The sequence below is a fragment of the Adiantum capillus-veneris genome, chromosome 10, assembly GCF_014529385.1.
Source record: "Adiantum capillus-veneris isolate H3 chromosome 10, ASM1452938v2, whole genome shotgun sequence".
Taxonomy (NCBI): Eukaryota; Viridiplantae; Streptophyta; class Polypodiopsida; order Polypodiales; family Pteridaceae; genus Adiantum; species Adiantum capillus-veneris.
The window spans coordinates 123,629,879-123,645,893 of NC_140940.1; the positions used below are offsets into that span (position 1 = coordinate 123,629,879).

Here is a 16,015-nt window from a genome sequence, read left to right on the forward strand (position 1 = left end):
GAAGCTACATTGATCTTAGAAGGCATACAATGTGAGATTAAGGGCTTCTTTTGCAAGCCTCGCTATTTCATGAGTCTTCACTATAAAGTTCAAATCTTGAATAGCAAGGTTGTGAAGTACACCAAATGGCTCTTGTAAATAAGATTACTAGAAAAAACTTCTTTGATTGTCTACAATCAATCAAAGCTTGTTAAACTGACACCCTTCGCATGCCTTCTTGACCTCCCTATTCATGTGTGCAAGAGTAATAAGCTACTCAAGATAAGCCAAGATTAGAGAGATATAAAAAAGAATTAAATGAACACTCTAAAGGTCACGCACATATTGAGGGCAAGGAGAGAGATCTTGGGTGGTGGGCTCATAGGTATTGATGCAAAACCTTTCGAACCTTGAATGCACACATCATGAATCTTAAACTTTGAAAGGTGTCAGCTTGCAATTGTAGCTGGCTTGCAACACAATGTTTAGTGCAACACATTAAAGTATATTGATGCACATTGAATGTGGCATATTTTGAACAAGTCCTTATCGTGGAAAACTACTTGGCAAGCCTAATGCCCTATTCAACTCCTACAAGACACTAGCCACCCCCACCCACCCCCAACCGCCCTTCTCTTTGTATACCTTGTAGCATGCACGAATCATTATAGATAGATGATAACAAACATTGACGTGATTTGGAATTTGTCTCATATGCAAAAGTAAACTTTTCACCTCCTCAGATTATTGATTTACTTGGAAAACTCTCTCTCTCTCTCTCTCTCTCTCTCTCTCTCTCTCTCTCTCTCTCTCTCTCTTATATCTCGCGAATATAACCTCAATATCCGATTACATTGACACCCATAGAAAACTTTGTTTTTTTATAATTTTCAAAATTATGATTAGCTAGCAAAACGTGAGAGGCCTACCCTTGAGAGTGGAAGGTAAACAAGGAGCATTAGGAAAATTTTGAGCTCATTTTTATGCCCTTTACAGGTGCCACATCATCAAAGTTTCACAGAAGAGAGCCACCCGATAAACCCCTCTAAATAATCCTCAAAACCCCATAATATGACCTATCACTAGAAAGCTCTTAAAAAATGAATTCTAAAGAGCCAAATCCAAAAAATTTGAATGTGTTCTATAAAGGTTATGTTTTTTTTTTCAATCAGCTAGTTTTGGTTACCATTACGGTGATCTAAAATCACCTTTCTCTAAATCTATATGAAGACAATCTCTAATACATGCATGCTATATACCAATAGATAGGATTCGAAAAGTAGGTTCTAAATATCCAACCTTCGATAATTTGGATCTTACTTGCAAAAGAGTAACTGTCCCCACCTTTTAAAACCTGTGCCACATCAACAATTTCTTACAAGACCCAAAAATGAGCTCAAAATTTTCCTAATGAGTCAGACTACAATGGCTTAGCAATTAGGTTTTAAAGGACTCAACTTCACAAAAAAAGTATGTTCCGACATGGGCAATGCACAAAGCCACTAAGACTTACTATTCTTGTACAAGTGCCTATGTGAAGATTCGCCACATCATAGTACCTAAGACTCAATCGTATTGCGACGTACATATCTTTGTGACTGGTTTGGTGTAGAAAACAAATCTCGATTAGAATAAAGTTTGATCTAAAATGAAACGAAGCTAACAATTGACTTTCTACAACATGAATGGATGCCTTGTATTTCGCAGCAAAAATCGATCCAACTCAATGACTAAACATCCATCGTATAGTAATTTGGAGTTAACCTTGACACACATCTAGACTTGGTTGTTGGATAAGGCATCTTTCGTAGCTGAGGGCGACTGGAAAAATGCAACTAGGGACTTTAATACTGGTGCAATTCTATGTAGCGACAAAAGAAAACTGATAAGCTGATTTATGGCATGCGATTGAGCAGTATCTACAAAAAGAACAGTAAAGGCCATAAGATTAAAACCCATTGAATTGAATTTGTTGCTGACAGTAATTCTTGTAAAAGCTAGATTTCTAGTGATGACTCTTAGAACGGATCGGCAGAAAGATAGCTACTCAAGGGCGTCAACAAAGATGGAAATGAGCTCATGAGAAAAGGAACCCGCCGAAGCAACAAAACACAGCAACCATGTCCAGAAATGGCAGCTAGATGCGTGTGTGTGTGTGTGTGTGTGTGTGTGTGTGTGTGTGTGTGTGTGTGTGAGAGAGAGAGAGAGAGAGAGAGAGAGAACAGAAAACAGAAACGGCAAGAGCAGGATAGCTCTTGCCAAGCATCAATAGCTGGCCTGGGGAAAAAGACAACCCAACACAAAATCACAAACACAAGCAAATTCTTACCCAAAATCACAAACACAAGTGCCGATGGACAGAGAGTTGACAAAATCAAAACCAAACCTATACCTTCACATGCTGATCTGCTAAAGCATAACCCAAAGGATAGTTATCAATTAGATTCCTCCAAGGCAGCTAAGGACATCCAAGAAAACACAACCTGATCTTTCCTATCATTCATCCATGCACAAGAAAAGCACACAGTAATCTAGTTCTAATTAGGCCATCTTCTCTCCCCCCCATCACTCTCTTCTTCACTCTTGTTCTGCTATTTGAAGTTGATTCAAGTTTTGGGACACTCGTACCAATCACGAGTTCAAAGTGTCTACAACTTCACCTTTACCTCCTTTCTGCTTTCACTTACAGTGGTTCAATTCTTCCTGCTCATCAATAGTCGCCACGGGTCTCACCATTATAGCCTGAAAACCCCTTTCTCCTCCCCGCGTATTTGTCATCGTGATCATGCTCATGCATATGCTGAAAAAAGGCAAATTTGCATCTTTACAAAAGATGACAGGATGAAATTGCTTTCACAGTTAAGTATTTCTGTAATGTGGAAGTTACCCTTACTGCCAACCGTTGGGCTTCACTCACAGAGCTTTGATATACATCCAGATCATCCATATCTGCCTTAAAACCTGGTAGCTTCTTTCCTGAGGAAAAAGAGGAAGCTTTCTTGAGGAGCAGGATGGTGATTTTTTCACACGTGTGTGTGTGTGTGTGTGTGTGAGAGAGAGAGAGAGAGAGAGAGAGAGAGAGAGAGAGAGAGAGAGAGATTTAGAAAACCAATAGCCACAACAAGAGCTCTAGCCCTGATGAAGCATTGACACTACTGCTGTTGTTCTATTGGCATGGTTTTGTAGGTGGAGGGGATGATAGCTCAAGATCTGCATGCAGGTTGGTACCCGTCTTATCTATGGAGCTTGCGGGTCGGCCATCGGATATTTATACTTCATATTGATCTGCACGTAGGGACATAGGCTAGTACCGCTGGTCATGACCTGATTTGTACTATTCAAGCTTTTGAGATACATCCTCGTGGGACAGTTTTCTCTACTGTGGCTGCTATAGCTCTATGGATAATATGAAGGCCAAATGCACACATGTTCTCAGTGGTAATCCTTCCACTTCAGTGGACAGAAATAGTTCAATACTGCAGTTGGCGATTCCAGGGCAGCAGAGGAGCTTTCTGAGGGCAAGATCCATGGCATTAGTCTCCAACTACCATAGTTCATAGTATGACTCCTATCAGCCACCTTGATCCAGGAGTACCTGTACAATTTTTTCATAGCTTGTACGGTTCCTTGGGGACAGGCTGACTTGAGCATCCGGAGGGCCCCTCAGTATTCAGTAAGTAATACCTGTTCTTTTGCAGAAAAAACACAGAGAGAGGGGTGGGTGGATGTGTGTGTGTGGGGTTGGGGTTTGGGGGGAAGGGGGGGGGGGGGGGGGATGTGCTTGAGAGAGCCCCTTGTTACCGATTGCCGCTTCAATACGAAGAAAATATTCCAGGTCATATTGTGTGATGATAGAAATCGCACGGCCAGACCTCCCGGCCCTTGCAGTTCTTCCGACTCTATGAACATAATCCTTCATTTGCAGACAATATCCTTTAGTAAAGACTGTTCACATAATTTACAAAGAATCATATTTGCAATACTATCAGGTCGTTATATGTTCACCTTTGACGAAACAGGAATGTCGTAATTGATTACAAGGTCCACACTTGGGATGTCGAGGCCCCTACTGGCGACATCTGTGCATATTAAGATGTCTCGATCCCCAGACTTGAACTTGTTTAATGCAGCTAGTCTTTTAGGCTGAGTCATTTTTCCACTAATTGGGACTGCTTTCAGCCCAAGACAGCGTAGAACCAAGTGAAGTCTTCTAGTGGCTTTACATGTCTTTGTAAAGACCATTGTTACATTTCCAGCCAGCTCATGTAAAAGAAACGCCAAACAGCTATCCTGTGAGCAAACAATTCATGCCAACAATCTGTGAGTGATTCCTCCTTTTGTAGCAAGCCCATCCATGTAACACCTTAGTAAGATAAGGACATCAATCCTGGCATTACCTTTTTTTCAAATGGAATGAATAAGTATTCTTGCCTGAGTGTATCGACAGTACAAAGCTTGGTTGATACCTCCACCTACAAAACCTTTCATATAATTAAGAATTCAAAACAATTGTAAGCCCTAGTGCGTCAAAACCATCAGGGGCAACATTATGTATCCCTTCTGTTGGCATATAGCACTTGATGGGGTAGGGAAACTTGAAAGGTCGCTGACCCTGTAATCTGGGCGATCAGCAGGCGACTAGTGGAGGCTGGGAGCCGGCTTGGGAGCATAGATTACGGGAAAGGTCACTGAGCGACCTTTCCCAACCGTCAAGGTCCGGGGGCGGGGGGGGGGGGGGGGGGGGGGGGGGCTATATTTTCTGCGTGCAGCCCTGCTGTCACTATCGCCTCCTGCTGAAAAATTCCGTGTGCTGATGTGGCTGAGACTTAGCTACTCTGCGACAACTTGGATTCTTTGTGCTGACTTGTCAGCTATCCAGGGCAGCTAGATGGCGTTGCATTTTCTGCATGCTGAGTTGTCAAGGATCCAACGGTGCATGCATCCGCTCAGTAAAGTACAGCAGATGGACAGTGGAGATCTGCAGTCCCCCCGACCCTTCACCTTGACGGCACATGACGCCACCTGAAAGATTTTTATCATATAAAGAATGCACCAGCCACTGTTGTTAATTCAAAGGGCGACTTCCCTTAGTTTCAACTTTCCATCTTATATTCTCTTGTAAAGTTCCATTTGCTAGCAAAAGACTTGATCATGACCATTTAGAATGTTAATGCTGGGTAAAGAAATGAATTTGCGATAACAAAGAGGACAAAATGCAATGGCATCAAACCTTAGCTGGGTTCCTCAGGCAAGCCCTTTGAAGTTTGGCTACCTGAGAGAGCGAAAAAAAAGGACATGAAACCGTCCAAACATAAAAATTGAAAGGTCACATGAAGGACTGAATCAACCAGTAGCATGCTTTCACAAGTCTCAGAAACTTGCATTTCAGTTATAAAAGAAAAGAAAGCCATAACAAGTTTTGCATCTGCTATGCTTTCACCACTGACTCTCTCCCTCCCTCCTCTTTCTACTGCTTTTGTATTTTTCCATGTTATGTACACAACCCCACTGATGATGCCACTTGGTCAAAACCTCCACTCCTGGATTGGATATTTGAATGTGGAAACTAGCAAACCAGGTAGTTGCCCAGAAACTGCGGCACAAAAATCTGCACCGTACAGATGCTGATGTTGCACTTTTGTACAGACATATTGATGCAGCAGCAGATGTTGGCGAGGCTCTTCTTCAACGTGGGCTGCATTTTATCAGTTATTAGATTAACAGATGCTTTGGGTGCTTCTGAACAAACTTGTAAAAGGCCGATCATTTTCAAGTTGCTTTTCGGCCTGGTACCTAAAAATTGAAGGGTAGAGCCTCTGTTGTATATCGGAACTTGTGAGTGGGCTCATGCCGACCAATTGTAATGGCAACAATTCAAGAAACCTTGAGTATGCACTGAGCATTTATCCTAAGCATTCACCATCAATCACTTCTGTTGCACATTACATTGGTATCAGACCTACACTATCTCTTCTGCCACCACCATGGTATTCATACTGGCAAAACTATTGTGGATATCCTCCATATTATCAACAAATTGCCACCTCATCCTCAGCCTAAGACATTCAAGGATGGGGTGTCTACGGAGATGTTCTTTACCTTTTTTGGCGCCCCAGACAAACAGAAGGCTTTTCAATTCATACAGCAATTTGAGAATATATACTCTTTTGTCAATTACACCAAAGTATTCCAGATCCCTTGTAATCACTCGACGAGATAACTCACTGAAACATGTAAAACTGCGACTGAATGACTTGAACAGAACTGAAAAGATCCCACTTGTACTCAGTAAAGAGCAGCAAAGTTCCGCTGCAGAGTGTTGGCACTCTTCTTTGATTTTATCACTAAGGTCGAACCTCCAACTTATAGGCACCCTGATCCGAAAAGAAAGTTCAAAGACCATTGCTATAAACAACCAAAAAGTCATCTTGTTAGGTCCCTACACATCAAGATGAGTGCTGGCCCAAACAACCAAACAACCAAGTGAAGGTGTGGATTGGTGGTATAAGACGCCAGTCCTTGAGGTGAGGCACTAGGCAACGTAGCTGCAGGCTCCCAGGACCCACGCTCTAGGGTGAGCCAGTTAGGCTCTATGGCTAAGAGGTAAAAACGCGTTTCACAACTCCGTAACCCCAGAACGTGCAAAGCGAAACTCGTTTCAGGTCATAGGTTTCGTAGCACTGAAATCCCCAAAACCCTGAAATCCCCAAATTTCTTTTGGTGAAACAGCAGAAAAGTAAAACTTTGTTGAAACCATAGACATTTTGAGGTTTAAACCTTTGGAACAAGAGCATGTTTGCAATATTTTGCAACATGATATTATAAAAATCTAGAGTGTGTATAGACAAAAATGGAGGAATATATTTGGGTATTTTCTATGAGGTTACTAGGTACACCTTAAACCCAAGGTTTGGCAATGAACCAAAAACTCCAGTTTTGGTAGCTAACTTTTTTGACCTACACCCTATCTGTTCAAGGGGGGGTTACTGATCTAGCACCAGGTTATGGATACACCAGAAATCCTTTGGTTGTGAGAAAACCTAAAACTCACGGTTGACGCGCTTTGTGTCTCCGCAACCCTTCCTTCAAAACATTCATTGCCTGCAGCAATCAATCAATAGCGCTCATGCAAGAAAATTGATATTTCATTTTTGTTTTTTCCTGACTTCCAACATAGTGGGCACTTGATCTCTCTATCTCTACCTTCCTTTGTCCCTCTCATTATGTGTATGTTCTGTACCTATACTCACTAGTACATTCATATATACGCCTACTAAGTGTATGCTTAAGAATATACATGTGAGTGTAGATTGTGAATATACTCACACATATATGTACACAAACACGTATATAGGTATATGTGTGCATATATATTTATAAATATAAATCAATTTCTACATATCATCACGAAACCCCTTTCCTTTTTACTTGCCTTGAAACAAAACGTTTCAAACCCTTAAAACCCCGAAACGGACGGAACCACAAAACTTCTCATGTCACACTGCTAAGAGGTGAGTCGGATGTCTATCCTTTATGTTGTTTTATGTTTGTGTTTGGCTTGTGTCATGCCATGTGTACAAGATGGATTCTTGGGGACCACTAACACATCTGCTTCTTAATAGCTTAACAAAAGTCTATTCTTTTGGTAATGATCGCTCGCTCGCTGCCACCCACCTTCCACCTCAACCTCTCCTCCGATAGCCCCTCCCTCCCCCCCACGTTCCCTTTCGCCCCTCCCCCCTCGCCTCCTTCCTCCTCCGCCCCACCTCACCCTTCTCCCTCTGCCGCTCCCCGCCCCCCCACTCCTCCTCCTGTTAGTTCCCCTTGCTTCCACTTCTCCTCCCGATCCTACCCCACAACCAAACCAGGGGGCAGGACCATGAGATCTCTTGGCAGCGCTTTTGCGACGAGTCGCTTGGCGAGAGAGGGACAGCCTTTCTTGTGACCCCCCCTTCTGGTGCAGACGTCTCCGTTTGCAAGAGTTCCTCGTAGACTGACAAGCTTCAACATTCGTCGTCGAGGGGACTTTTTTGCCTACGACTTCACACATTTTCTCGCCGACCCTTCACCAAACTTTGAGGCAGCTTGCTTCAGAGTTCATGTTTTGTTCCTTGCAACTAGAGGGATAGAGGCCCTGGACTCGGTGGTTGGCTTCTCTTTTCCTCTATGTGGCAACCAAGTGAAAGACCTCTTGGAAAAGGGTCTTGTCCAACCTAGTACTTCACCGTACTACTCTCCAGTGTTGTTGGTTTTGAAGAAAGACGGATCTTGGAGAATGTGCATCGATTATAGAGCTATCAACAAAATCACCATAAAGAACACATTTCCGATTCCTAGGATGGATGATATTCTTGACCGACTACAGGGATCCTCGTGTTTCAACAGGATCAATCTGAAGAGTGGATATCATCATATCCGAATCGCAGAGTGTCGGGTGCAGGGGAATAAAAATGGTGAAGATCTAGTTTTACACTTCCACAAAATCCTTTCCTTCTTTCCTTGCGTTAGTGAATGTTTTGTACTTCAATGAATGTTCCTTTTATGTTCCCCTGAAGAGAGGGGTTGAGAGAATGCAATAGAATGTGTAGAGGGAGAGAGAAAGAGAGAGAAGAAGAGAGCGACACCCGATGGGGTCCCAACCAACCCTTCAAGGGCCCCCCACACCGTTACCGATGTGGTATTTGCTTTAGATTGCATAAATGGAATGTATACACAATGCAATACCTCGCTGCAGACTCTAATGACTTGACGACGACAAATCACGCGGTAACTCCTCGAGAAGAGGCACCTCCAGGGCTGATTTGATGCACCTTTGGATCCTTCTCGATGTGGGATTGCGGATGGCCACCAAGGGTAGATTTGGGGCTGATTTGCACTCCCAATGTGAGAGGAATAAAGGGGCGAAGGATGACTGCAAAAACGCAGATCTGCGACGAAAAACGCAGATCTCTCGCGTAGAGCAGGGATGAAAACGCAGATCTCGATGACGGCGATGACGGGCAGCAGTGTGAGCACTCGATGCCGGCAAGGGAATGGCCGAGAGGAGACTCGATGGGCTGCCGAAGTACCGGACCGCAACGGGAATAGGCAGCGTTAGCAGATCTCGCACCGTTCGCGAAGACGGAATCGGCTGAAAACTGAAAACGCTGGCTGATCTGCAAGGCTAAGGCTGGCACAAGGGCTGAAACCTGCAAACGCTGGGACTTCTTGCCAAAAATGCCAGGGCTGATTTGATGTGAAAACGCTAGGCTGATCTGTAGTCTCCTACTAGCGCTTGCTCAATCTTCTGCAACTTCCTTCTGCCAAATGGGAGCTCTCTTGCCCCCTTTATAGGTGAGGCATAGGCCTTGTGAATTAATTAAGGTTGAGGTAGGGCAACTGTCCACTAGGTTTTCCAACAAATAAATCAAAAAAATGATTTATTAAAAATAAGTCAAGGGGGTCCAAATCTGGGTGCAACTGTCGCACATCTGCCCACCTGGGAATCTGATCGACGCTGGCACGTCGGATTCCTCTAACCTAGAACACATGCTCGTCATGCCAGATGCCCACCATAATGTAATAACATCTGTCAATATGCGTATACAAACCATTTATGCAAGAGGGTTCCAAACTGGAAAACCTAATCTAGTGGATTGGTTCGGACATGCAGGTCCTGCGAACAGGCTCACAAAATTGCCGGTACTAATCCTCCTAGGATTCTAGACATCCCTATCTAGGAAGAAGGGGAAAACTGGCTCTGAAAGTCGATGAAGTATGTCCACGTGGCACAGAGAGCCATGTGCACATGACACACAGGGAGATGTCTACAAGCCAGCTTTTCGGACGACTTTTGGGTTATTTAAGTTTTTGGTGATGCCTTTTGGCCTAACCAATGCTCTAGCGACATTTAATCGGATGATGGACAGGATTTTTCGAGAGTACAGACTATTTGTTGGCACTTTCTTTTCCGACATCATTGTTTTATCCTAGGATGAGACAGAACATAGACAACATCTGCTACAGGTCTTTTAGGCATTACGAGATCACAAGTTGGTGATTAATGCGAAGAAAAGTGAATTTTTGCTACCCGAGATACACTTTTTGCGACACATTGTCTCAGCAGCAGGAGTGCAAATGGACCCGGCCAAGATAGAGACTATCCGTGATTGGCCCGATTTGAAGAATGTCCATGAAGTCAGAAGCTTCTTGGGCTTGTGTTCGTACTACAAGCGGTTCATTAGAAAGTTTGTAGAGGTTGCTTCCCCTGTGCACATGTTGACGCAGAAAGGAGTCCCTTTCTCGTGGGGATCCACAGAGGTGACTGCCTTTCGAACATTGCAAGAGAAATTGACTACAAGACCAGTTTTGACTTTGGCGGATTTGCCGAAGTCATTCGAAGTATATTGTGATGCTTGAGGTCGTAGTCAGGGTGTGGTCTTAATGCAAGAAGGCCATGTGATTGCCTACAAAAGCCGATTGTTTTCAAGGCCGGAATTGACAGCACAGATTTATGAGAAAGAGCTTTTGGCGGTTATCCATGCTCTGACTCAATCGCGGTACCACCTACTCGAAGCGGATTTTACTGTCCATCAGAGTTTACGCTACTTCTTGTCACAGAAGCAGCTTTCGGAAAAGCAGATGCTGTGGATGAACATCTTACCAACAGCTTCCGGGACAAAGCATCTGCCATCAAATTCTTCTATCCCTGCACATGGACAATCTGGAAGTGAAACTGTGACAAGATGTTCGTCCACAGCATCTGCTCGGAGCTACCTACTCGGAGCGGATTTTACTGTCTTCACAGACCATCAGAGTTTACGCTACTTCTTGTCACAGAAGCAGCTATCGGAAAAGCCGATTGTTTTCAAGGCCGGAATTGACAGCACACATTCATGAGAAAGAGCTTTTGGCGGTTATCCATGCTCTTACTCAGTGGCGGCACTAGCTACTCGGAGCGGATTTTACTATCCTTATAGACCATCAGAGTTTACGCTACTTCTTGTCACAGAAGCAGCTATCGGAAAAGCAGATGTTGTGGACGAACATCTTGTCACAGTTTCACTTCTAGATTGTCCATGTGCAGGGACAGAAGAATTTGGTGGCAGATGCTTTGTCCCGGAAGCCGTTGGTTCTAGCTATTTCCGCGATACATCATAGGAGCTTCGAGGATATGGTCGATCACTATGCCACAAATAAAGATTTTGCAGATATTTTCACTCGGATACGGAATGGGGAGATAGTAGCTGGATATTCCATTCGGGATGGCTACTTAATGAGGAAAACCATGTTGTGTGTTAAACAGCCGTTGAGAAAAAAGGTATGATCGAATGCCACTGTCCACCTTTTACGGGTCACCGCGGCATTGCTACCACCTTGAAAGGGGTGGAGAGATTCTTCTTTTGGCCGAGACTCAGGAAGGACGTGGACGATTTTGTAAGCCTTGGTATGCCAGAAGTTTAAGTTTGACAGGCATAAAGCACAAGGATAACACTCTTCGACGAGGAAGGCGCCATTTGAGATAATTGAAGGTGCTACGAAGGTTCCACCCTTCCTAAGCACGAAAGATAAGATTTTTGAAGACGACGAGTACACGGGGGACTTGGACACGGCTTTTGCCAAGGTCCGGGAGGCTTTGCAGAAATCTCAAGAAAGACAGAAAAAGGCAACAGATAGCCATCGTCGCGATTTGAAATTGAAGAAGAACGATTGGGTGCTCTTACGTTTTGAGAAGGCACGCCCGAAAAACAAAAAGGGAAAGGAGAGGCTTTTTCCAAAGCTTAGTATGCGATACTACGGACCTTTCCAGATTTCCGAAAAGATGAATGATGCCTCCTTTAGACAGAAGTTGCCAGATACTTGGAGAATTCCCGAGTGGACCTAAATGCGATTGCTAAATACGTTGCCGATTGATCATGGACTGAGATCCGAATGAATTTTGAATGTGATTTGTCATGTGATGTCCTGTGATGTCAAGTGATGTCGTGTGATGTGACTGTCGATTGTTACATGTGCTAGATGTGTGTTCCTAGTGCATCGATACTAACAGTCAGTGTCTACAGTTTATGGCCTTTGTTTGTTTTGCAAGCGTAATCGAGGGCAATTACAATGCTTTCAAGAGGGGGGTATGTCACAAACCAGTGAAGTGGCAGCCAATACACATCCCCACACACACCCCATGAAATGCTGACATGGCAGTGACCTGGCAGCAACCCCGGATTTCGCACTGCAAACTGACGTGGCACTACCATACGGACCCCTCCGCGATTTACGGCGCAAAAAGCGGAACCTGATGACGTGGCTGGCTGTACGGAAAATGGCTACGTTGATTTTTGGTAGCTTTTGGCTACACAAAGCATGAGAGAGAGAGAGAGAGCTCTTTGGATAAAAATTGCTTTATTTGTGAATGCTTTTAATGGGTTGCTTTTGGGGCTCTGCTTTTAGCATCCCTTGTAAACCTTTCTATGTGTGGTTTGGACCTCTCACTTCTCAGAGCATCTGGACGCAAGGTCTGAGAGTGAGACCCTCCCACTCCCTTGTACCTTCAGCAACAAATTTAATACAAAAAGAAATACCGAAAGGGGCGCCAATCTTTGGGACCAATACCTCTTGGCACGGAACTCCGCCGGGCCGTTGTCAAATCAAATTATGAACTCTTTTGAAGTGAATTCCTGTCGTGTCGCAGTAGATTCTTGACTTGGAGTGTCCAAGTCTGTTACACCAGATGGATCAATTTTAACTTGTGATGAGACAATTCGACAGTTGCAGTTTGGTATTCAAAATTATGCAGAAGTCATGCCTTTGTCTTATTATGACATGATTCTTTGTCAGCATTGGTTATTCCAATATGATCCAGCAATTAGCTTTCAAGGACATACTATCAATTTGTTCAAAGATGGACGTGAACTGATTTTACACGGGCTTTATCATGCGAAACGAGTGATTCAAGCCTCACGTGTACAAGTTAAACAACATGATACATTGGATTATGAAACGAATATAATCTCTGATGCAAATGCTGAAATTATAATTAATGAAGAAGTTTTTCCAAGTGATAATTCATTACCAGACAAAGATAAGGACATAGTTGCACATTCGAGTCTGAAGACGACTATGCTTTCTTTGATTCTTTGTTGGATGATGATATGCCAATTGCAAGTCATGAAGTGACAGTTTCTGAAGAATGATTCTGAAGAATGCCTTAAGAAGATTTTCTCTTCCCTAAATATTTCACAATTATTGGAAGATTTTGAACCAGAAATCTTACATCGCATGAAGGATTTTGAAGATCAATCTCTTGTTGCAGTCAACTTAATTAAGCCACATTCTTCTCAAAGGTATTTGAACAATGCAACGACATAGGATTCAGCAGTCAAAGAAAAAAGGTTTTGCAAGAAGCAAAAGTTCAAGACAAAGATTTCAGATAACTCAAAGACTGAAGATTTTCGAAGATTCAATGCTTTTCCAGAATTCTATCAACATCAGAAGTCATTTCTTTGATACGGGCTCTCATTTTAAATGGGAGGGAATGTCACGATTGTGACTATGTTGCAGTATTACATCCACTCCTAGTTGCAGATGCGCAAAGTGCCATGCCAAGGAGAACCCCTACGCTTGGATTGTCACGACTCTTTGCTCAAGAGACATACCTCTTCGCCAAAAGCTACACTGCTTCGACGATTGGTCACAGCCCTTCGCTCTACGATTGCGACTCTTCGTCCAATGGTTGCAGCTCTTCGCCGAAAGGATGTCTTCACATCTAAAGTCGCGTCTCTTCACCATGAGACGTGTCTTTTCATTTGTGTCTCTTCGTCTCCTATATAAGGAGCCTATTGCACTCAGTTTTCAAGCATCATTCAATAATCAAACACACATTCAGTCTCTTGAGTCTCAGTTTGATCTTAAGTATAAAGTTTTAAGTCTTAATCATAGGATTAGCACCACTAATCCTCACGAGGTTGTGGGACACCAGACAGCCGCGGCGAGTCACGTTGTTCCAACAGCTGGTTGCACATAAAGCTACAGTAGTGGGGAACTGGCTTGTACATAGTGGTCTCTCCGCAGCATGTGCAGCTTGTAACCATCCTTTGGAGAGTCGGCGTCACTATCTTTGGGACTGCCCTATGGCACAGCAGGTTTGGCTTCGGGTCCTTTTGCTCATGCCAGCTCTCTCCACAGCAGGGCAGTACACTTGGGGGACAACTACTTGGTCCACTCTCACGCGCCCTGCACTACAATTTGAGCTATCCTCCACCAATAGGATGATAGTGATAGAGGGGGGTGCTACAGAGCTTACTCCACAGGAGTGGTGCAGAGTGAGAGAGGTGTGTTGGGAGCTCGTATGTGGCCTGACACTTTGGTTCATCTGGCGGGCCCGCTGCTTCCACATCTTTGAGGCTCACCTCGTGCCACCAACGGAGACTGTTCGAGATTTTTGGTTGGAGCTGATCCATACTCCCAGGGGGCAATTCGAGAGACTTCAAGGCAGCTCCGACCGCATCCGAGAGCGAAGCGTAGAGAGGCGTTCCTTCAACTCTGGCGCCCTGGGCCTTTCTTCACCATGGTCTAGGGTGTGCTCAGATGGCACTACCGTCCACCTGTGTGGCTTTTCCCTCCTCCCATCTCCTGATTTAGCCTTCATTGTACATGTTGTAGCCCTCTCTAGTAGAGGTGGTTGTAGCCCTATGGGCAGTTTCATTAACTAATAGAATGATCTTTGTCTCAGGGAAACAAAAAAAAAGTCTTCTACTTTTATTTTCTAGCGCCCAAAAAACCAAATACTGAATATATTGTCTCCCAAAAAGCTTCCACATACAAAGTTGTCCTGTCAGTGGCAGCCCATGTCTTGCTGCTTGATTTGCGATGGTTGACTCAGAGAGAGAGAGAGAGAGAGAGAGAGAGAGAGAGAGAGAGAGAGAGAGAGAGAGAGAGAGAGAGAGAGAGAGAGAGATTACGTGATTAAGACATATTAATTAAAATTTATAGATTCCAAAGACTAAAAACTAAGTAGTTAATTGTTTGCTTGATTGAAACTTACAATAGCCTCCTTATAAAGGAGATCAAGAGGTATGAATGAACCAGAGTAATAGGGAACGGGCGGAACGGGGCCCTCCCATCCCCAGAATGCGTTCCCAAGCCCGGCACCTTCTTGAAACGGAAACGGGAACGACGTTCCCTTCCCAGGCATAACCGAAAGGGGTTCGGAACGGCCGGAACAGCATCCGAAACGCGGAACGGCAGAATCCAAAACGCCAAAGTTTAAAAATATGACTATTTGGGACAGGTCTTTTGAACTTTTGGGGAGGTGTTATTTCCATCCTCTCCTATATAAAGAAGGGCTTTAAACCCTCTCTCTCAAGCTCTCTCCCTCAAGGCTCTCTCTCTCTCTCTCTCTCTCTCTCTCTCTCTCTCTCTCTCTCTCTCTCTCTCTCTCTCTCTCTCTTTTTCCCTCAAGGCTACCGTTCCGGCCTCCATTCCTGTTCCGCCACCCTGAGGGTCCCCCGTCCCGAAAACGTCCGGAGCCCCCGTTCCCGTTCTGTGTAACTTTGGAATGAACAGTCATGAAAAATCATGAATAGACACGTCCTTTGGGCGAATAGACATGGCTAATCATCAAAAGGGTGTGGCTTTTAACGAAGAGATGTAACTCTACTACGAAGAGTTACAACGAGTTGAGGGCAGGGGTCCCTGTGGCTAGTCACTCTTCATATCTATATATCTTCATAAGTTTAGAAGAATAGTCTGAACTCACCAATTATAAGAGGGAATAAAGCACTCATAAAACTATAAAAGCAAGGGACACAAGAAAAGGTGCGGGGGGGGGGGGAGTATCCTTTCTCAGCAGGTAAAGAAATAAGATGGCACAATTAAACAACAAAAGCAGATTTACTAGAACAAAGACGAGAAAATCTAAATAGTTGAGAGCAAACGACACCGTACTTAGCTAAAAGAGAAATATTCGAAGAAATGTGAGACATACGGATGATATTTAGACTGGCATATTCTGGTTCAAGGCGCTTATCATAGATATCTACTCTTGACCTCAAGGAACTAAAAA

At 43.9% G+C, this 16,015-nt stretch overlaps 1 protein-coding gene across 3 annotated transcripts in view; it reads right to left on the reverse strand.

Moving 5' to 3' along the window:
* Window positions 1–2,396: 2,396 nt before the first annotated feature.
* The window catches only part of LOC147449575 (DEAD-box ATP-dependent RNA helicase 10-like), an 81,716-nt gene continuing 68,097 nt past the window's right edge, over window positions 2,397–16,015 (reverse strand). For 2 of the 3 annotated variants that reach the window (XM_086521988.1, XM_086521986.1), the window contains 6 exons: window positions 5,210–5,251; window positions 4,377–4,451; window positions 3,985–4,269; window positions 3,781–3,892; window positions 2,867–2,955; window positions 2,397–2,779 (listed from right to left, as the gene is read on the reverse strand). In XM_086521988.1, coding sequence (XP_086378114.1) covers window positions 2,690–2,779; window positions 2,867–2,955; window positions 3,781–3,892; window positions 3,985–4,269; window positions 4,377–4,451; window positions 5,210–5,251 — 693 coding nt within the window. In that variant the 3' untranslated portion in view covers window positions 2,397–2,689. The remainder of the gene's footprint in view (window positions 2,780–2,866; window positions 2,956–3,780; window positions 3,893–3,984; window positions 4,270–4,376; window positions 4,452–5,209; window positions 5,252–16,015) is intronic. The other variant, XM_086521987.1, reaches the window with a different exon arrangement.